At 49.2% G+C, this 23662-nt stretch overlaps 1 protein-coding gene across 1 annotated transcript in view; it reads right to left on the bottom strand.

The window, feature by feature from the left end:
- Positions 1 to 23662, bottom strand: part of agrn (agrin) — a gene marked incomplete at both ends in the record, with an annotated part of 243326 nt that overhangs the window by 50271 nt on the left and 169393 nt on the right. Inside the window, 7 exons of the mRNA XM_080014535.1 lie at positions 5139 to 5244; positions 5599 to 5723; positions 9264 to 9407; positions 11953 to 12117; positions 14031 to 14150; positions 16850 to 16955; positions 18043 to 18185. Of these exons, the coding sequence (XP_079870661.1) occupies positions 5139 to 5244; positions 5599 to 5723; positions 9264 to 9407; positions 11953 to 12117; positions 14031 to 14150; positions 16850 to 16955; positions 18043 to 18185 (909 nt within the window). The remainder of the gene's footprint in view (positions 1 to 5138; positions 5245 to 5598; positions 5724 to 9263; positions 9408 to 11952; positions 12118 to 14030; positions 14151 to 16849; positions 16956 to 18042; positions 18186 to 23662) is intronic.

Genomic DNA, 23662 nt, shown 5'->3' with positions numbered 1-23662 from the left:
AGGCTTGCAGTTGTGCATAAACCTACTATTGGGCCCCCCCTAAGCAATGCTCACAAGCAGAAACGGTTGCAGGGGGCCCCGAAATAAATGAAGACTCATTTACATCAGTCTTGTTTACTGATGAGTGCCGTGCAACCCTGGATGGTGCAGATGGATGGAGTAGTGGATGGTTGGTGGATGGCCACCATGTCCCAACAAGGCTGCCACGTCAGCAAGGAGGTGGCGGAGTCATGTTTTGGGCTGGAATCATGGGGAGAGCGCTGGTAGGCCCCTTTAGGGCCCCTGAAGGTGTGAAAATGACCTCTGTAAAGTATATAGAGTTTGTGACTGAGCACTTTCTTTCACGGTACAAAAAGAAGAACCGGGCCGTCTTCATGCCTGACAATGCACCATCTCATGCTGCAAAGAATACCTCTGTGTCATTGGCTGCTATGGGCATAAAAGGAGAGAAACTCATGGTTTGGCCCCCATCCTCCCCTGACCTCCACCCTATTGAGAACAGTTGGAGCATCCTCAAGCAAAAGATCTATGAGGGTGGAGGCAGTTGGCATCAAAACAGCAGCTCTGGGAGGCTGTTCTGACATCCAACTGCTTAATTGATTTCAGTAAATATGGCCTCCTAATGCTGCACATTCAACAAATTACCATTTTCAGTTCTTTACAACCCATAAAATGTTTTGAAACTCTGTTGTGCATAATAATTTGGGACAGTGCATTTTGAGTTTCCTATTTTTGAAAAAAATACTGTTATCATTGGGAGGTTTGTTCAATAACATTCAAATTATACCCTAACGGTTGATGACTCGAAAATTATACTGACTGTCATTTGCGTCGACTATTTAGGAAAATCTGAGAAAAATATCATTTGCATAATAATTTGGAACACGGTATAAGGTGTTATATGAATAAATATAAAAGTGTTACATTAATAATCTGTGGAATCTGCAGCCTGCTGCGCATTTAGAGACGTTTCTAGGGGGAGCGGCGCATCCACCTGCTGACTCAGGGGGCGGACGCGCCACGTGCCATTGTGGATCGTGATATTAAAGTTAATAACAATTATAATAATAATAATAATAATGTAAAACAGATACAGACACAGACTTTTAAGATTCAAGAGGTTTAAAGGGAGTCAATAGAGGCTACATTGCTATAAAAAACATTTTATAATATTTTTTCATGTTTCAAAATGATAAATAAAATATAAATAATTATTTTTTATGTTTAATTATTTTAAGTAAACTTTAAAGTATTTATTTTAAATTGATTTAATGTTTATTCATGAACTACAGTAAGTTTTGATTATTTCGAGGCTCCGTCAAGACGCTCAAGGTGATTTTTCAAAATCTTTAATCCAAATTAATTTCTAATGTCAATAATAATTAAAAAAATTCGAAACAGATAATAAATGATTTAATAAAAACAAATACATCTACTACTACTACTACTACTACTACTACTACTACTACTACTACTAACAATGTTATTATGAAGGTATTAAAGTCTCTGAGCATGCGGGCGCGGTCTGCACAAAAGAAGATGCTCATTCTGGGGTGGAATGGGCAGGGCGGGTCGACGCCCTGGGATGGTCATCATCATCATCTCTTTCTCTCTCCCTCTTTCTCCGCCTCCTATTGGCAATCTCCAGCAGCCACGATTTGACCATGTAGAAAATAGAAACCACCGCCCCACCCCACGCCACGCCCGCGTTCCGCAGCCATCGCACCCGCTGGTGTTAGAAAGAGACAACCAGAGAGCGGCGGCGGCGGCGATCTGAGGTTTTTCCCGGTTTGAGGTCTGACCGGAACGGCGCCCCACGCACCGCCGCCGCAGGCGCCGCTCCGCCGGTCTCGAATCGGGCCCCCCCGCGGTGCCGAGCGTCGCCTGTAAACAGCAAGAGTTCGGCGGGGTTGAGAGGGGGGTGGAGCAGAGCGGAGGGTGGAGCGTCGGGGAGCGGAGCAAACGATAATTTGCACCCAGCCACACGTGAAATGAGCTCTCGGATCTCACCCGTGAGCTCGTCGGCGCCGGCGACAGCAGAGCCGGCGCCGCCGCCCTGTGGTGGCGGCCGCATCCCGGGGAAGGAATTAAAAGATGCCCGTCGGAGGGCCAGAGCGAGGAACAGGGAGAGACAGAGAGAGAGAGAGAGAAAGGGAGAGAGAGGAGCTGCTGCCAGCACTCTTCCCTCACTGCGTGCTGCTACGGTGGGTAAGGGATTACACACTACCCACGTCTCCATTGCCAGGCAACAGTGCGACGTGAAACGGGGCTGGATGCCTTTTCATTTTGCTGGTAACCCACGGCAGCGAATTTGTAATTACCAGATGTTCTGGGCCTTATCAAAGCCCTGTCTATCTCTAGCCGGTCGAAAAAAAAAAACCCCCACAAAAAAATAACGCGAGGTGTTATTTTCTTAATGCGCGCACCGACGCAAGCTCGGATCGGGGGGGGGGGGGGGGGGGGGTACAGCGCCAGGGGCGCGCCTGGGGACAGAACTCTCTGTGCCCGCCGGCCCGGGTTCCGCTAAGTCACCAGGTGAGAGGGAAAAGGTTGGAAAAAAAAAAAAAAAAGACACGTCTAAGCGGGCGCGGCAGGGGCGGGGAGCTGCGCCCACACGTCTGTTCTTCGGAGCCCGGCGTGTGTCGGCCCCACAATTTCGCTCCGCTGCGCCTGGAGGCGGCGGCCTCGCCCGCGGGGGCCCCCGAGCAGCTCTCCGGCCCTTGCCAAAGATCCGTCGGGAAGGGGGTCGTTGGATCTTTCATTGCGCCATGTTGAAACAGGGCTGTACGACTTGCAGCCGGAGAGCAGCAAATAAATTAAAGGAGTTTAGTGAGCGGAGGGTTGAGGTCCGTGAGAGAGAGCGAGAGAGAGAGAGAGAGAGAGAGGGGTAGAGGGTTTGGAGATTAAGGCTTAATCCCAGCAGAAGGGCAGGAAATCAAAGAGGAGAGTGGCACTACTATCACCATGGGGGGGTTGGAGGGTGGTGGGGAGGGAGAGCGAATTCTGAGAGAATCCGAGTCAAACCACGGGGTTCTATCTGAAGGGGAGCATCCGTCGGCCAGCGTTGTGTTTCCTCACACGCTCTCGCTCTCGCTCTCTATTACATTTCATTCCCAGCGAGGCTGCGCTGTCAACCTGGATAAGCCGCTCTGTGTAGTTTCCCATTCAACAAAAGTGCGTTGAGACGAATCCTTTGTCTGAGGTGTGAGAGAAGTCCCCAGAGAAGCCTTGGACGAAGGCGGCGAGACGGTCGTGGCACAACAACGATTTGGTCTTGACGTCCGGCTTTCGCAGGTCTACGGGGGCCGGGGGCGGCGGCGGGGTCGAGGGTTCCCTCGAGGCTCCCGGTGAACTCCGGCCACCCGACGAGGGAGGCTCCAAACCGCGGGGGTAGTTGGTTTGGTGATGGAGCGGTCCCTCATTCAGGGGTCTCCACCCGGGGACGGGCCGGGGGCGGGTTAGGCTGAACGGCGGACATGTGACCCCGGTCCCTGGTATCCAAGTCACAAGCAAGTCTGTAGTCGTTTTGGTCTCAAGCCTCAAAGTCCCAAATAATTGTTCCGTGGGCGAGTCGAGTCGAGTCGAGTCGAGTCGAGTTGAGTTGAGTCGAGTCCAGTCGAGTCCTTAGTTCAGGCAAGTCAAGTCACTTTCTTTTACCAAAGATACCACAGTCTTACCTGCAGTGTCTGGTCTTTATAAAGAGAAAAGACAGAGTATTAGTATCTGTCTAAAAATGATATCATTGGCCAATCCATCTAACCCGTTCAAGTATGACACTAACCCTAATTTGTATTATAATTATTGATGTTCAGAGGAATAAATGTAATCAAACAAAAAACAAACAACTTTACTAAAGCTTATTTACATATAAATGTCTTCCCAATCAAATAAATATCGCTTGTTTGACTACAGTTCACATTTTAATGTGTCTTTAATTTGGGCATTTTACGGAGGATTGTTCTAAGTTTTATCTAATTTGGACTTTTTATGGAGGATTGGTTTTAAGAACGTGTCTAACGGCGTGATCACGAGTCTAAAGTCACCCAAACGGAGTCCGCATCTGGAATACAATATAATACATGATATAATAATATATGGAAAACGTGTCGTTTTTGTTTATTTTCTATCGAGAAAGGACATTTTGTAAACGTCAGCGGTGGACGTTGAAGAGGCCATGCTGGGAGGCGTCGTCCTTCGCTGGACTTTGATTTGGGACTTTCTCGGCGATTCCAACCCTCGATTCTGGCTCGTGAGGGACGGGGCGACGGAGCGCCGGCGGCGGACTGCCCCCTCCAAAAGCAGGACCTCTTCAAAAAGAGTGGTCGGAGAGCGTGCACTCGGGCTTCTCCCGGGTCGTCTCCTACACGTCGGACAAAGTATTTTTCGGCTTCTTCTCAACGTGCTTTTCAAACACGCCAATTATAAGCAAGACGTTTGACGCCGGCTGACCCACCACCGGCGCACCAGAGATTCGCAGTGCTTGGCCGACGATGCAGGTGATGCGCGGTCTCTTTGACTTCGGCGAACAGCCGTGGTTACAGTAAGTCACACGCCGACTGACGTATCGCTACGCGACGCGCTCCCTCGCCGGCACTTCAGGCGGAGTGGGAGTTGAGATGAAACACTTTGCAGCTAAACTACTCGCAGTGAAAAAAATACATAAAGAAAATAAAAAAACACACTTCGAGCGCTATTAATATTGATACACACACTGTTTAATCCCCAAACCAGAGAACGACTGCTGCTCTATCTTTTACTTCCAGAGAGAGTGAGAGATGTAGAATGAGTGGGAGAGAGAGAGAGGGAGTGCAGAAAAAGAGACAGACGATTTATACGCCTGTATATATGTGTGTTTGTGTGTTGTGTGTGTGTGTGTGTGTGTGTGTGTGTGTGTGTGTGTGTGTGTGTGTGTGTGTGTGTGTGTGTGTGTGTGTGTGTGCAAATGGTGGCGGGAGGAGGCTCGCTGTGGAAATGTGACGCCCGCGGCATTCCTCATTAACTCTGGCTCGTAAGATGTCTTCAGACGCAAGTGTGTGTGTGTGGCTGAAGTGCACGCCCGCAGGGGGTGGGGTATGGGGGTGGTGGTTGGTGGGGGTATGAGGAAGGGTGTGGGGGTGGGGGGGCTCCCGGGTGCTCACCTGTGCACTGGCCAAAGTGCTGCACGACGATGTCCATGTCCTGCCTGCAGGCGATGGTCTTCAGCTGGCACTGGTCGGCGTAGGTCACCCCATCGGAGCCGCACACCTGCTCCGCCGTGACAGAGATGGAGGGAGAAGGCGGAGGGTAAACATGGTGTTCAACTCCATTTTCCAACACCTTTTCAAACCCCACCCGAGCAAGGTACTGAGTAGGGCTTTTTGCCGCGGCCGATTCTGTCATCACATCCAAATTCTATACCCTGACCGAGTGGATATTGACAGTGTATTTGTTCAGATATGCCTACATACCCCGACGCCGCGGCTTCTCATTTTGGTGTCGGCGTCGGCTTGAGTTAAAGCGTAGGAAGCCACACATTAGCCTCCCTGTGAGTGAAAGGGGAAAGCCTACAATTCGCCATGCGTGCAGTGAAGAGGGATCTTATCAATTCCAAACACCCACCTTAGTCTTGTTCTTCTCGTCGCAGTCTGGCGACGGGCACTCGCAGTGGGCCTGGCCGCTCACCTCCACGCAGGAGGCCCCGAAACTGCACTCCAGCTCGTCGCACGACGTCGGGGCCTCGGGCCCTGATGAGAAAGGCACAGCCGGCGTGAGGTTACGGTTCTAAGTCACGCAATGCCATTGTCCTCGGTGGGGGGTCGTTCCAGCGGCCGAGACCGCATTCGCGGCGGTAAAGGAGAAAGAAGCGTCTTCCGAGTCGAAAAAGCGAAGCGGTCCGCGAGTTTCTCTGAGAGCGTGAGTCTACTCACTGATCTTTGCCGGGGCTCTGCCGAGGAGCTTTCCAAAGGGGCTTTCCAGCAGCGACAGCGGGCGTCGCAGGCAGAGGGTCTCACACCCCACCGGTTCTGCTCTAAGGTGTGGGGTCCTAACGCGGTACCACATCACAGAGCACCGCCAACCCACCCCCAGCCCCCGCAGCATTTCGGTCCCGCTTTCATGCGCCTGCCACCCACCACCCATGCCGACACTAACACACTGACACCCACGCACGCGCGCACACACACACACGCACACACACACACACGCAGGCGCGCACATACAGTATAAACCTGATCTTTTAATCTGCTAGGGAAGGGAAGCGGGGGCTGGGGGTGGTGCGCCCCGCCGCTGTGCAGGGCCCGTGGGCTTCATTAACCGCTTGGAGCCCAGTCGACCTGACATTACGTCTCAATAAGTGGCTGACGGGCCACCGCGCTGCGAGCCAACCTTTTGCCTTTTCCGCCGCTCAGCACGGGATTGCTGTTTGGCGCGATACGCTCGCGCCGCCGCAGATCGGGTCTTGGTTCAACCGGGGCGGGTCTATTGAGACGGATGGATGGAACGGAAAAAACGAACGGTAAAATCGCCCGGGGCGACAAGGGATCCCGGTTGACGACAACGCGGGCGGACTAGCTGAAACAGGCGCCGTCCGGGATCTTCCCCGGCCCAGCCTCGGCACGGGGCACTTTCAGAGCTCACCGATCATGTCATCTGGTGTCATGATTTATCGGCATCGAACCTAATTAAAGATGTCAGATATCCAGGCCTTGTGTAAGAGCATAGTGTGTGTGTGTGTGTGTGTGTGTGTGTGTGTGTGTGTGTGTGTGTGTGTGTGTGTGTGTGTGTGTGTGTGTGTCTGTGTGGGCACGATAATACGTTCCCTTTGAATTTCCGATGAATGAATACGGGCGCGTCCTTGACAACTTGGGCAAGATAACTAGCTGCTATTGAGGGATGGCGGAGGGCGGCGGTTGGGGGTCCGGGGGGGGGGGGGTCCCGCTAATCGGTATGGATGAAACGACCGTCTGTGACTGGACCAAGGCCAAACTCGGGCCAATCGGGGAGACAGATGCGAGGGGGAGCAGAGGCACCTCACAAGGCTGAGATGGGTCGAGAAAGCGAGGTAGAGAAACAGTAGAGAGAGAGAGAGAGAGAGAGGGAGAGAGAGAGGGGGAGAGAGAGCGGGGGAGGGAGAGAGAGAGAGAAGGAGAAAGAGCAAGAGAGAGAGTCCGAGAGAGGGAGAGACAGCGAGGGAGAGAGAGAGAGAGAGAGAGGGAGAGAGAGAGAGAGAGAAAGAGAGGGAGATAATAGAGATGGATGGAACGTTCCAGCTGAAATACATCTACATAGTGAGTTGTGTTCGTACATGATTTTTTATTATTTCCTCATCTCTTGCTTGGGGTGAGGTCGTGTAAAAGGAGCGGAGCACATGACGCACAAATGGATGCGTAACCTTCAATCTATGAATAAAAACATGAGGAAATTGACTTCCAGGCCGGAAAATACTGGCGGAACCCAGGAAAAAACAAAATAGAAAGTTTGAGAAGAACCACCGTCCAAACCTCCGCGGCGTTCCCACGCATCACGGTGTGAATATCGCACCGTTTATCACACAAATGTCATCATATATTATTTTGGTATATCGCTGTGCTGCCGCCGCCGCCGCCACTGGACCGGTTTCGATTCTGTCCAACGGGATGTTCACAGACAAGCGTTGCGGGTGCCGTCAAATTTGGGGGAAAACACTTGTTGTGCTCCCTGTCGCCGTGGCAACCGGCCCCCTGGCCCCAGTCGGCGTCGGCCGCAGCCTTCCTGACGTTTGGACTCGTTTTGTCGATGTATATTTCATAGCTCTTTCCCTCTGGCGGCGCGCCGTTCATTGATCGCCGAAAAGCGTCCTCCGTGTGGTTGTGCCGGCTGAACACGTGGGCCGCACCGTCGCGGCTAATGTGCGTCACCCTCCTGGGAGACTCATTAACCGCTTTGAGTGACGGACCCGAACCGAGAAAGAGAGAGAGAGAGAGAGGGATAGAGAGAGAGATAGAGAGAGAGAGAGAGAGAGAGAGAGAGAGAGAGAGAGAGAGAGAGAGAGAGAGAGAGGCCGAAGATCAAGCGGTGATCCCCGGCGGTGAGAGAGTCACGAGACATCGTTTGAGGAGGAAAACAACATTGGAAACGCGACATCTGCCGATTGATCGAAATGTTAAAAGTCCCCGCTCGCCCGAGAGAGAAAGAGGGAGAGAGAGAGAGAGAGCGACAGAGAGAGAGAGAGAGAGAAAGAGAGAGCGACAGAGAGAGAGAGAGAGAGAGAAAGAGAGAGAGGCAGAGAGAGAGAACAAGTTATTTGCTTGTTGTGAGCAAAATTACTGCTTCGACTTGAAAATGGTTCCAGAAATCAATAGAGCCGGCGCCATTTGGGACAAAAACAAGTAAAAAAAAGAAAAAAATCTAACTTTGAAAAATCAACTGTGCCTCAGAGTTGATTTTTGTAAAAACAAAAACACTAATTTCTCCGATAGCATTAATCCCCCGTTACGCCCCAACAATCTAGGTTTAACCAGCTTTATATTTTCCCTTTGTTTGTTAGAAGTTGTTTTTCAAGGCACTGCATTCATAATAATAAGTTAAAACACATAGTAATGACACAAAGGTTTTGTTTTATATATATATTTATCATATTTATTTTATATTTTACCGTATATTGAATATATTATCATATTCTATAATGCTGTCATTTTATATACTTTTAGTTGCCATAAATTAATTTGTATTTGGAACATTACCACCGCAGTGGTCCTGTCATATTGTCCCTGTTCCCTCCTGCTTCATCTGCTCCGTTTGGTGTGTCTAGTTATATTATATATATATATATATATATATATATATATATATATATATACGCATTTCATTGAAATATATGGGAAATGTATTTAGATGAAATATACATATATATATACACACGGTCATATATATATATATATATATATATATGACTGTTTTCTGTTTATTTTTTGGCTGTTCGTATAGATCCTCGATACGTCAGATACTAGGATCGGTAAATGCAGAGAACTAATTTCTCCCAGAGGCATTAATAAAGTACAATAATAAAAATAAATAAATAAATGAATATTAATTATTATTAATACATAAATTAATTTATATATCATAAATGTTTTATTGTTTACTTTTTCCTATTTTACTTTTCTTTTGATTCTATTTTATTTTATTATTATTATTATTATTATTGTTATTATTATTATTATAATTAATAATAATAATAATAATAATAATTTCCCGGTAAATAAGTCTGTGTTTCTGCCGCGGGCCAGCGACTCCGCCTGTCTCACTATTGTCGCAGCCGCTGGCGCCCATCATGCTGCCGTCGGGGCACACGTTGCACTTCAGGCCCTTCACGCCCGTCTTGCAGGAGCACAGGCCCGACATCTGCTCGCAGTCGTCCCGGACCGAGCCCACGGCGTCGCAGTTGCACGCTGGGAGGGGAGAGAGAGTCCGGGGGGACGGGAAGAGAGGAGGAGGGTAAATATTAGCCTTGTGGTGCACGAATGAATTATGACCCATGTGTCTGCGCACGTACACACGCACGCACACGCACGCACATACTCAACCTTAGCAACCTTAGCCTCTGACACAATTGATGTACGTGTTCGTGTCTAAATCTGGGGTCGTAAAAGGTTCAGGGAGGGAGGGAGTCGTATTCTAGTCCATATCCTTAATTGAATTTTATAGCTGGAGAGGCGAGATAGGTTTTTTTAAATTGCCTCTTCTACATTTTGATTTTAGGTTTGCTTTACTGAAGGGCTACTACTACATATTTTTAACCGCATATTTCTTGCCCTTTATTGCCTCACCTTTTATTTCAGGTTATCTTGACTTATCTGGAAATATATATATCACAGCAATAGATTACATTTTATCAGTTTTTATTTTAGGCTATCTTCACATACAGGTATCTGTATATGATCTGTATATACTGTATTTTTAACTGAAATGTTTTTATTTTTTATTTTTCAGTTATCTATTGCTTAGGGATATGAATCACTTATCCGTATAAACATGAACATAAAAAATGCAAATTATGCATTTTATTTGATCATTTTTTCGTTAAAATTTTTCTTTCTTCATTTGTATTTATCATTTTTCACCGCGACATTTCCATTTTCCCATATTTTTTATGCCTTTTTGTTTTCCATTTGCTTTGCCTATGTAAGCTTATATTTCCCATGCCAATAAAGCTCTTAGAATTGAAATTGGATTGAGACAGAGAGAGCAGAAAAAACCCAAACAACCTCGGGGAAGGACATCACACCCCATCACGCTCCTGGAATCGATGCCCTGCGCCGCCTCCATTTTTTTTCCCCGGTTGTTTGTTTTCTTTTCTCTCTTTTTTTCCCCTCCTCCACCCGCTGAACTTTGTATTTGACGTGGCGCTCCTTCCTGTTTGCTCGCCCGTGGTGGAGGTACAGGCCTCGTCTGGGTCAGGCCCGGGGGTGGCGAGGGCAACCCGGTGAAGCCGCCGCCCCCGCCCGCCCTTCCCCCCGCAAAAACTCCCCGCATCCCTGTCGTCGCACGCCGCCCCGTGACCATATTGCATTACAGCATCGCGAACAAGGGCCACTGACCCCCAGCGCTCGGCCCCCGAATACCAATGCCCACACGCTGCGCTTTTCATTCGGCCGACGTCTGACGGAGGACAAGGAAAGGATTTTTTTCCCTTCCTCCCTTCCTTCCTTCTTTCGCTTTCAGTCGGACGATCCGCAAACACCGCCCCCCTCCCCCGCCCGATCCCCCCCGTCCTCCCGCCCCTGCTGTAATCTCGCCGCCCCGCTGTGTTAAACCCGACCGGTTTCTTTCACCTCTCACCGCTTGCCAAAGACGCGTCATTTTGACAGAAAATAATAATCTAAAAATACAAAAAAATCCCACTTTTTCACCCCCAACTTACTGACCCCTATGCCAGCGCTGACACCATCCATTACATTTACTGAACCGCAACGACTTTTGGGGTCGTACATATAATCCATTTTTCGATATTGAGGACATCAGTCATGCATCTGTGTCAAACAGATGAATAAAACCCATTTCTGACGGACAACTCTTTTACTTTCAAATGATCTTTGCATCCGTATTTATTTTGCATCGCTTCCGCTCTACTCATCGCTCCCAGAGAGAGAGGCAAGAAAAAAAACGGAAAACATAATGAGCTCGAAATACGCGAGTGATGAGATCGAACCCCCCACTGGACGGAAGAGTAGAGCGGTGGTGGAGCGGGTGGATGCAGGGGAGGTGGAGGGAGCGCAGCCACGCAGCAAAGCAGGTAGTACTGGAGGAATTAGCTGCCTAAATAGGCCGGCCCATGAGGGCGTGGACGCATGTGGCGCCGTCAAGTTGTCTGGCAGAACTTAGCTCCGGAAGCCACGCCTCATTTTCTCTAATATCTGACAGGTTAACATTCCCCTCTTTATGTATGATTGTCGTAGGCTTTAACGTTCTTTTATTCCGTATCATTTTATAATTTATTTTGTTGTGAAACATGGGTTACTATTTTTTTACTTTTTTACTAATATTGGCTGTGTTAAGATGCACGGGATCAAGATTTGGGTGTAATCGACCCTAACCTTAAAATGTAATTAAATTCTTATTGTAATAATTTATATTATTATCATTGTTATTAATATTTCCATTATTCTTTTTTTGTTTTGTTTAATTCAATGTAATTAAATTAAATTGACTTAAATTAAATTGACGTAAATTAAATTTAATCAAATAAAATAAAATAAAATAAAATAAAATAAAATAAATTAAATTAAATTAAATTAAATTAAATTAAATTAAATTAAATTAAATTAAATTAAATTAAATCAAATTAGACTGTTTTTTTAATGTGGTACTGGGCGTGGGAAGTAGGAGTAAAATATGTTAAATCACTGAATAAGTAAATCACAAATCAATAACTAAATCGATCAGCAGCTGACAGGTCAGACATAATCTGTTGTCAGCTGATTTGAAGCCTCTTACGCATGCAGCCGCTCATGTTCTCCGTCACGATGCCGCGGAAGTTCCAGAAGCCCGGCTCACAGCGGTCGCACTTGAGGCCCCCGACGCCGGGCTTGCAGGAGCACTGGCCCGTGGCCGGGTCGCACGTCCCCTTGTAGGAGCCGTAGGCGTTGCACTGGCAGGTGCCTGAGAGGAGACACACAGGACGGGCAAAGAGAAACACGCGAGGCGATCCAGTCAACCACTGATTCACACATCCGTTATTTTTAGTGTCCGTTATTTTTAGTCTCCGTACCATTACGCCGTAGTGCTGCTTTCCTTTCCCGGTCCTATACCGCGTGGTTCCCACACACACCAGACTCTTACTGAGTCACTCTTGAATCATAATCGCCGCGTGCTGATTGTGCGATTGTTTTTCCCGTAATGTCGTAATTATACCACGGGACTCCAGAGATTAATTTCCCCCCGACTCGCCGACTGTGCCCCGCTACAATAATTGCGGTTGAGGAAGATAACAGAAATAGCTCCCGTATGGCGGAGACGAGGAGCGCGATAGAATCTGTTAGACCTGGCCCAGACTACCGCCAAGAAATACGCACGCATGCATGCACACCGTCACACCCCGACACACACACACACACACACACTCCGCCAACAGATGTGTCCCTGATCAAAGACGAGGTCACATAGAGTGGAGTCGTTGATCGTGAATATAAGCGCGAAAGGGTAATGGACATATCAATATATAAATATATATATATATAAATGTATATATATATATATATATATATATATATATATATATGAATACAAATAAATAAATAAATATATCTATATATATATATATATATATATATATATATATATATATATATATATATATATATATATATATATATATATATATATATATATATAAATATATATATATATATATATATATATATATATATTTTTTTTTATAATAGTATAGAACAGGGGTCTCAAACTCACGGCCCGTGGGCCAATTGAGGCCGATATTTTGTGGCCCCCTACTTGACATCAATGTTTGGTGTCTCGCACACAGCTTTTTGCCGAGTCGTTGCCCTGGGTGTTTTATTTTTTTTTTATCACTTATGGGCCACCCTAGCTCAGGCTCCTGACCGCTTCCGGTGGTGTTTGTTGACAAGTTAGCCAACGCGTTAGTCACTTGGTTGAAACGTGATTCCGGTGTGACACTAAGTGGAAGGAAAATATATCCTGTCACCCAGTGCAAGGTGCAGAGGATTTAGGAAGTGGGCGGACTCAACAATCAATGACCTAATAAAGACAGCATAGTGTTGCAATAGGAAAGGGAAAAGAAGTTGTACTTTTTTTTGGAATACTTGAAACCCTTTCTTTGTGGAATACTTGATGCGGCCCAGCCTCACCCAGACTCTACCTCCAGCGGCCCCCAGGTAAGTTGAGTTTGAGACCCCTGGTATAGAATCATATATGTGTAAAAAGCGGTGCAATGTTCTGTAACAAGTTAGTCTAACCCTATGTTACTCACCATGTCCATACTGTTGTAAACATATTATTATTATTATTATTATTATTTTTTTTTTTTTTTTTATTATTATTTATTCATTATGTACAGAAATACCCAAGCATTTTCATATTTATACCCAGTCGATACATGCACTAAGCCGATTGGTATTCAGATTGTGGGACACGCCCCCCTGGTGGGGCAGGGAGGATTTGCCAGGCGGGCACGAGAAAATGAAACACAAAAGTAAAAACGAGCAGGCTGGTTTGCCACGAAACCACATTATTTGTACTTTCTCAAGTCCTTGAAATCCTCGGGAGGGCGGAGGCTCGGCGACAAAAGCTTCAGCGCCACAGAGCTGCACCGTGACAAACTCCTTGTGCACGAAAATGGAACACATTCTGATTCTGATCCTGCACGTTTTAGGATAATTTCGGGTCGCACCACGGCCGGCGACGTGACCATGCCTTCATTTCAGGGTGATACCATTCCACTGAGAAGTGTGTGTGTGTGTGTGTGTGTGTGTGTGTGTGTGTGTGTGTGTGTGTGTGAGACATGGGGGGGGTGTGCAGGGGTCAGGTGCACCACTTACTGGGGCAGCCGGCCAGTCCCACGCCCAGGGCGGCCGTCTCGTTGTCCGTGCAGCAGCCGTACACCGTCTGGCTGCAGTGCTTCGGCGCCGCCAACACCGGCGTGGAAATGGCGTCGAGCGCTGATGAGGGCGAGGGGGAGAACAGGAAAAAAAAAAAACACAAACAGAACTCATTACTTTTTTTCCACTTCTTATTTAGACGAGGCAATCTCCGAGCGCCGCGTGGGTTTTCAACTTCACCGGACAAGTTCGGTCTGTCTGGGGTGAAGAAGAGACTGGCAGCTGGCTGCCAGATAGGGACTCTATGCCTCCCTCCCTCGACAATGGGAAACGATTGTATTTACCCCCCCTAAACAAAATGGAAAAAAACAAAAAACAAAACGTAGAAAAAAAAAGCAAACAATGGCAGCCCCCGTCAAATTTGGCGGGCGCTGCCATTTACCTCCTGCCCGGGAGTCCCGCTGCCTCCATTTATTCTTGTCTAACATTAGCCAATCCTCAAAGACGGGCGGGAAAGACAAACACGCACGCATGCACAAATTCAGGCACGCACGCAAACAGACCCGCGCCCAACCCCCCGGCAACCGCAGGACGCAGGGTGTGTGCCAATCTCGTTTGCGAGCGCTGTGAGCCGAGTGGCACTTGCGGGCGAAGGTGAAGAGAAAACTGCTTTCAGCAGAAATATCAGGAGGAAGGAGAAGAAAACAAAAAAAAACAAAAAAAAACAACAACCAAACAAAACACAAGAAAAAAATCGAATTCTGCCCGTACCGACAACTTCCCTCCGAAAGGGGAAAGAGACTAACAAAGTAAAGTGAAGGAAGTTAAGCGTGTGTGCCTGTGTGGTGGTGGGGGTGGGGGTTTGGGGGGGCGGGGCGGGGATACATCGCTCACATTCGAAAAGGCACCACGAAATCTCCTCTCGCCTCAGTCTCCCCCGTTCGCGCCGTATCTCCGTTTCCCGGTGCGTTGCTCATTTGGAGTTAGGGGCGGGCGGCGGGGGCCCCGCTAGACTCTAGACACAGGGGCCATAAATCACACCATTACCGGTGTGGGTATATGAGCCGCGGCCTTAATGGTGATGACCGGGCTCTCTCTCTCTCTCTTTCTCTCTCTCTCCTTCGCCGCCGCTTCAACTCCGCCGCAGAGACGGGCTCCGGACACGGTTCGTTTATCCCGTCTCGTTGCGGTCGCTCCGCTCGGCTATTTGTACCCGGCCTATTAGGGATGAGGAGAACTTTTGATTTTGTGTGTTTTTCCCCCGGTTTTCTCCCTCCTCCCTCCCTCGGCGGCCGGAGCGGCGGGGCCTGGCGGTCCGTTAAGCTGCATTCGCTCCTCCGCCCCCGACCGGAGCCGCCGGCGCCGCTCGTGCAGATGGGCCGAACGCGGGTGTTTCCCCTCGTTGCGGCGGAAGGCAGATCACAGATTACGGTTTGGAAGCGCAGGGGGGGCCGACCCATCTTTTTTCCGGGAAGCGGTGAAGTGTTTCCAGGACGTAATAACCGGTGTGCAAAAACAAGGTTGCGCCCGGATTAAAGAGCTCCGCCGTTCGGGGCCGGCGTGAGCGGCCGCGGTTGCCCCCGACTCCTGGGCTCGGGCTTCCGACTCCGGTTTGCTCCTTTCACAGCAAAGGCGGAGGGCAATTAAATTCCCAAAGATCCAACCAGCCGCCGGTGGGACAGCGGGCCCCAAAGCTCTTGTAGCCGTAGAGGACTCAAAAAAAGGGATTGATTAGCCACGGATGGCAGAGGAAGCGTGACAGTCAGCGCCCAAAGAGGCCGGCTTAGGAAGGGGCGAAAATCTGCCGGGGATGAAAGTGTGAAAATTGAGCATGGCTCCCTCTTCTTTCTCGCGCTCCTTTCCGCCCCCGCCCCCGGCCTTTCCTCCTCACCCGGATCCGCGGGGGGAATCAAACCGTGGAGCGATGACACGGACCGGCTGCCGTCCGGCCCGCGCCCGCCCCGGGGGCGGGAGCCGTGCATTCTGCGGGACCGCGCAGGGGTAGAGAAACTTGGCTCACCCGCCGCTGCTCCGGCTGAATAACCTGCAGTCATTTACATAGAAAGAGGATTTTCTTTTTTTTTTTTTAATAATAAGTAGGTGTGGAGAAGCGGCCGAGGCCCTTGGGGTTCGGAATGGTGAAGCGAATGACCGGAAGGTCACCGGGCCAACTCGGAGGGGAGGCGGACGGGTTGAGGGGGAAAATCTCCTCCACGCAGTTCGCTTTTAACCGACAGCTGCGATGGTGCGACCCCCTTGACCGGGCCGGCTCTAAAATCCATTCCGGGTATCGATGGAGTCGTACGGTCAGCAGTCACAGTCGTACATTAACTTTAAAGTTAACATTTCCTTGATTTACCTTTTAAAGGAAACTTTTTTTTTTTTCTTTTTCCAATCATTCGGAGTCAACCCGAGTGATCGGCGGAGACCCTGGCCACGCCCGCCCCGGTGACTCCCGAATGGCGTCTCAGCCGAAGCTATTCCCACCAATACCGGATCGATTTAAAAGACCCTCGTTCAGCTCACTGGGGGTTGACTCGCTCCTTCTCCCTTCACCTCAACTTTGCTGTCACAGTCACCGTCGGTGGATTCCTGCCAACGTCCCCATAATTCACAGCGAGTGAAGGACAACTACAACGATCCACAGATATCACCGCCCGTCAACGCCCGACGCCCATTTGCTTTCATTGCTGTCCCGACTGATGGAGGAAATGAGCAGAGGAATGGGATGACGGCGGAAGGCGCCTTAGCGATGGGGGCGGGGGCGGCGGCGGCGGCGGCGGCTGGGGAGCGGCGGTCCGCCCGGCGGTGTTACCGACCTGCGCAGGGACCCTGGTTCTGGATCTGCAGGTGCTCCTGCTTCTCGCACCTGGCCTTCTTCAGCTCACACTCGTTGTAGTAGGTGCGTCCGTCCGAGCCGCACACCTGGAGGGAGTCGCAGGGATCAATACGCACCTTCCCCAACCCATCGCAACAAGACCATCCCACGTCAGCCCCGCTACCCTTTCAAGCTCTCAAAACGTCGGTGACGTGCTGAACGGTGCTTTTTATAAAAGACTCACGACCGATTCGTTCGTAGGGAACAAATCTTTGAAGTGACTCAGGAGTCACTGCGGCAAAAACAATTGGGTGAGCGACTTAAACTGAAAAGAAACTCACAAACTAAAAGTAATGAATGAGGACAAACGCAAGTCCTATGCAAAAAAACAACAACAAGGCATTGAATGTGACTCATATTGAATGTGACTCATATTGAATGTGACTCACATTGAATGTGACTCATATTGGATGTGACTCATATTGAATGTGACTCATACTGAATGTGACTCATATTGGATGTGACTCATATTGAATGTGACTCACATTGAATGTGACTCATATTGGATGTGACTTATATTGGATGTGACGCATATTGAATGTGACTCATACTGAATGTGAGTCATATTGGATGTCACTCATATCGAATGTGACTCATACTGGATGTGACTTATTTTGGATGTGACTCATATTGAATGTGACTCATATTGAATGTGACTTATATTGGATGTGACTGATACTGAATGTGACTCATATTGAATGGGGCTCATATTGAATGTGACTCAAAATGAATGTGGCTCATATTGGATGTAACTCATATTGAATGTGACTCAAAATGAATGTGGCTCATACTGAATGTGACTCATATTGAATGTGGCTCATACTGAATGTGACTCATATTGTATGTGACTCATATTGTATGTGACTCATATTGTATGTGACTCATATTGTATGTGACTCATATTGAATGTAGCTCATATTGAATGTAGCTCATATTGAATGTGACTCAAAATGAATGTGGCTCATATTGAATGTGACTCATATTGAATGTGACTCATATTGAATGTGACTCATATTGTATGTGACTCATATTGAATGTGACTCATATTGAATGTGACGGTTTTATCTGTCAAAAGATTGTGCTCTCCAAAGGCTCCGCCCCCGCACCACTAAGGGGTGGAGAAGCGGGACGTACCAGGTTGCGGGGGACGCTCAGGCAGATGAAGTCACAGATGCAGCGGTCGTCCTCGGCGTCCTCGTCCCACGACCCCCCGAGCGCCCGGCAACGGTCCTGCTCGCAGCTCTCCGCCCCGGAGCCGGAGCCGCCCGAACCACAATCTGCGTCCACAACACACACACACACACACACAGACACACACACAGACACACACACACACACACACACACACACACAGACACACACACACACACACAGACACACACACAGACACACACACACACACACACACACACACACACACACACAGACACACACACACACACACACACACACACACACACACACACACACACACACACACACACACACACACACACACACAAACAAACAAACACGAGAAATAACGAAACCTGTGAGACACCAGGGTTCATTCTGGCATTACAAATTGAAGTGGAAGGACTTTCAATAACTTTTTTAAGCACTATTTCTTAATTTTCTTTTATGTTCGCAAAACAAATATAATCAATTTTCAATGTGATTTTTTTTGTGAATGAAAATATCATATTATCGTAGTCTCATTGTCTATTATTTATATTCATATATCTATTACTTTATAGATACTGAATATAACTATATATCTATTATTGGTGTGACATCTACTATTATAAGTGTCTATTTCCAATCACGCTGGATTAAATGTACATTTCCCTGGCATCATCTATGTCATAAAAGCGAAGCTGGAAAATGTTTATTACATTACGATTTGAATGCCAAAACCAGGGGGAATATCAGAGCTTTTCAATGATCGTGTTTTTTTTCCAAGGACTTTTCAAGCACCTCAGCACAAAAGGGGGCTGTATTCAAGGAATTGCAGTGGTGGTAAATTTCTTTAGGACGGAACTCAAGCACTTCCAAGCACCTCAAGAACCTGGTAAGAACCCTTGCAAAATTTTCAAACTCTCTCTTCTAAACGAGAGAGAACTTCAATGAATAATGGGAAAGGAAAGGAAAATGAAATGAAGAAGAGGAGGAGAGAAGTGTATTCTGGAGGAGACTCCAGCGCAGAGCCTTCGATTTCTATTTACTAATTCAGTAAGTTCACTTGATCGGGTCGAAAAAGCCAAAGAGCTTGAGACGGCGGTCTACAAAGCCGTAACTGGGAAAGTGGGGTGAGCGGCACCAGCAGGAACCCTGGACAAAAATTTGAAATAATTTTGAAATAAAACACAGACCCAGCCACGCAAGCCACAAACGGCGAGGGGGTAAAGGACTTTTGTGAAGGTATCATTTGCATTTAAAACCATCTAAAGTGCAACAAAACTCTATTGTTAAGAAAAAAAAAATGTCTTCAAGGGCTAAAGCCCAAAAAATATATATAAAATGTCTAGAGAAGAAAAACACAAAGTTTCTTTCCGGAACAGTTCTATCTTCACACGCTGACTCATGAATTATTACCCACGACCGCGCCTGTTGTTGCTGGTGCTGGTGAGTTGTTGTCAGGGGTCGTTCGAAAAAAAGTTTGGGGCAACGGGGAGGCGTAATAAAGAAAAAAAAACCTAAAACCTAAGAAGAGATGAAAAACCAGAAATCCAGTCGGACTGAGGGGGGGGTTGGGGCTTGAAGCCTTTGAGGTCTCTGAAACTCATCTCCTCCGGAGGGGAATCAAGCCATCGTGGGCCGGATTAAAAAAAAAAAAGAAGAAGAAGAGAAGCTACAAACGAAGGCGTTGGAAACGAGCGGACGTCCGCTTCAACGCCGCTTCACCGCAGCCTTCACCCGTATCGACGGGCCGGACCCTGATGGGCCAATCAATGGCCCCCCGCTGGCGGTGCCACTGAGCATAGACCCGTCCCCTAAAACCCGTGATTATGGAACAGGTCCAGATGTGAGGGAAAGGGAAGGGCGAGGTAAGTATGCGTGTGAGTGTGTGTATGTGTGTGTGCGTGCGTGGGCCCTTGTGCACGTGCTACGTTGCGGGGGCTTCTTCGCCATGGGCCGTCACCGATGGACTCTGGCAGCTTTGAGCGGTCGACGCAGCGATGGGGCGCCCGCTCCATTAGCGGGCGGGGGGTTAACGATGGGGACCCCCCGCAACACCCGCCGAGCCCCGTTAAGGACTCGCTCCGCCTCCCTCTCAGCCCGGCGGCGGTCCCCAAACCCCGTTCGACGGACGGCGGTGGCCATCGATCGTGAACCTCTGATGACCCCGGTGCGCCCCCGCTCGGCGCCCGCGCTAGCGTGGCGCGTGTTTTTTCGTGTTGCGCGTCCCTCGCGCCGCGTGTCTGATCCCGCACGTCGGCGCTAATTGCCCGCCAAAGATAATGAGAGGTTTTCACGGGAAGTTCAGGCCGCAACCTCGGGAACGGTGACGCCGGGGAAAAAAAAAAAAAACATGAAAGGAGAAGCCAATTTATATTGGGCTCGGGCCCCCATTCCAGGAAGAAAGCTCCGCAAATAATAAAAGGTAAGACACTAGAAATGGAATGAATAAAAGCGGAGGGTGAAGGGGGGGTCCTAATTAGCTGTTGCTTTTTGATGTGTTCCCACCAACCTTTCAATGAGCGTCCCTGGCAGAGACTGCTGCCTCAGCTGTCCCCCCCCCCCCCCAACCCTTTTTACTCAGCGGTGGCGGGGGGCCCCGGGGTCGATCTAGCTCGCGGAGGCCCCATTAAGGAAGACAGAATTCAGTCGGCGGGCAGAGAAGAAAAGGAACGCCCGCACACGAGGCGAACGTCAAAGGCAAAAGAAGAGACACCGGGCGGGGAGGACGCGTCGGCGGCGGCGGCACCGGAGGAAGCGTAGGCGCCGATGTTTCGGAGGACGGACCGAGATGAACAATGAGACGGATTAACGGAAAAAAGAAGAAGAAGAGAGAGGCGAGAAGAGTATAGCGAGCGAGGGGCTACGTGCGGCCCTCCGATGTATACCGCGGCGCCAAAAAGATGGCCGTCGCCCTCTCTCTCTCTCTCTCTCTCTCCCTCTCCGGCGCAGGGCGACGTCGGTGCCCAGGTGAGGGAAGCAGCACGAACATCCATCGTCAAACGGGGGCCCCCCGCTCTCCCTCCGCTCTCCCCCCGTCTTCGCCGTTGATGAAAAGTTACCGTGGCCTTTAGCGCCGGAATGCGCCGACGGATTGATACCCAAGGGGCCCATAAGTGTTCCTTGTGTGTGTGTGTGTGTGTGTGTGTGTGTGTGTGTGTGTGTGTGTGTGTGTGTGTGTGTGTGTGCGCGTGGGGGGGATCGGTGTAATTGTGGTGCGTTGATGAATGGACGGCGTTTCAGCTCGTTTCCGAGAAGCCCCCGCCCCCAGTTTGCTGGGATGATGATGACACCCCACCCAAATTGGTTGTTTCATTAACACGCATTCAATTAAATATGGCCGCCGTACCCCGCCCCACCGCCCTGCACCAAAACCCACCCTGCGTGGTGACGCAGGGCTCTCCGTTGTGAGGGGCTTTTGGGGGAGGGGGGGCGGGGCGTGTGTTTGTATGTGTGTGTGTGTGTGTGTGTGTGTGTGTGTGTGTGTGTGTGTGTGTGTGTGTGCCCGAGTGTGAAATTAAACAGGTGATAAATTCCCATCGCGGCCAACGGCGGTGGGAGCGGTGTCATTTTTCATTAACGCTAACTAAAAAGTGAAAGAAAACAACTTTCCATTTTTTAAGGCCGACGCCGCCCCCTCTACACACACACACACACACACACACAGTTGGCATGACTAATGAGTATGTTTTATTGTTGTCGAAAGTTGACTCTCCGTAAAGGAATAAATCACTCCCGCTCCAGGTCCCTCCCGCTGTTGTCGTACAGCGAGGGGGACTTTTGTTGTGTTTGCCGGGAATCTCTGCACCGCGCCCGGTTATTCTCCGTTCTGGACCATATCCATGCTGTCGAAAAAGCTGCCGTTCTGCCCTCCATCCACAGGGGGCGGTGTTGTAAAGGGTGTATGAAATCGTCGACACCGTCACATAGCCGCAGTGCATTGTGGGATACGCTCAGCAGCTTAGTACTTAGCTTCGTGGCTTTTTTCCAAAACGACTCACAAGTTCTGAAGACCGAAACAGGCGGCCATGCCAGGCACACCCGGAGCTTAAAGTGCCGTGCTCAAGGACACTTCGGCGCGCTACCTGGAGGAGCCGGGGATCGAACCGAGCGCCAGAGGAGTGATATTTTTGGAAATATCGCGTTCCCATACTCGGATATTTTTACCAGACGTAGTATATGTCATCCGGGTTACCTTTCACGTACTATTGCGGCATACGATGGTTTCGGACCCTCGCCACTGATTTGCCGCACTGTACTTACCTCGTACGGAACAATGCCATTGGGAAGGCAGCGTCCGTCGCCTTTGTTTCAGGGTTTTTTTGTCTTGAGAAAAAAAAAAATTAATCGCCGCGGTGCTGGAATATAATCAAAACGCAGAGTCTCGCTGTAATAACCGAAAATACAAAAACAAACCAAAAAAAAACAACAAGAAAAAATTTAACAGAGAGACAAATAAAAGGTCCTGGCGGGAAGCTCCGCTGGGGGAGATTTACAGTATCGATCGGAGGCCATTTCAATCTCCCGTCTCCCTTCGGCAAAAAGCGTCCTCTTTAGTCGTGGGCCGGCGTTTTGATGAAGAATGAAGTGTGTGTGTGTGTGTGTGTGTGTGTGTGTGGGTGGGTGGGGGGGGCGTCATGGAATGACAAAGAGAGAGAGAAAGAGAGAGAGAGAGAGAGAACATAATAGAAGAAAAATAAGCCATCAGGCCTCACAAGTGCAGCGGTGCCCACAGGGGGATGCATCTTCGCCCGGCGCCAGACAACGAGGGCAACGTGTGTGTGTGTGTGTGTGTGTGTGTGTGTGTGTGTGTGTGTGTGTGTGTGTGTGTGTGTGTGTGTGTGTGTGTGTGGGTGTGTGCCGCCCCCCCAGCGTACACAGCGGCACAGTGGTTTGTTCACGCTCCACGTACAGAAAGGTCGCTCATCTCGGTCAATGGAATGATGTTCAATCGACCGGCCGGAAAGGAAAGAAAAGAGAGGGGGAGAGAGATGAAAGAAAGACCCCCAAACCAACAATCAAAATGGAGGCCAATCACCTTTGGTTATCCCCCTATCTCTCTATCTCCCTCTCCCTCCCTCTCCCTCTCTCTCCCTCTCTCTGTCGTTCGCTCGCCGTCTCACGCTGACAGGTGTAATCTGCGAGAGAGGGGGAGAGAGAGAGAGGGAGGGAAAGAGGGAGAGAGGGGAAGAGGGAGAGAGAGCAAGAGGGAGAGGGGGACAGAGAGAGAGGGTGAGAGAGAGAGAGAGAGAGAGGGAGGAAAAGAGGGAGAGAGAGAGAGAGAGAGAAACAAAGAGAGGGGGGAGAGACTCCGCCCGGGTCTGTCGGCGCCGATCCAGGCGTCTCATTTATCTCCGATGCGTTGCAGAGACTCCGGTGAGTCAGAGACGCCCGCTCTCGCGTAATTGGATGAAAAAGTGTTTTTGAAAAAAGAATGTTGATAAACAGGAAGCTCACTCCACACTTCACACGTTCCCGAGGCTTTTGTAGCGACACACAAAAAGGAGGCGTTTGTGATGTACGCTAGGCGCACATCAGCCGCTCAGCCCGTGCACAGCCGCCCGGGGAAGCCATCACTCTTCAAGCTGACGTAGAT

The sequence above is a fragment of the Zeus faber genome (genome assembly GCF_960531495.2).
Source record: "Zeus faber genome assembly, chromosome: 15".
NCBI lineage: Eukaryota > Metazoa > Chordata > Actinopteri > Zeiformes > Zeidae > Zeus > Zeus faber.
Note: the sequence above shows the minus strand (reverse complement) of the source record. Positions and strands in the feature narration are given on the sequence as shown.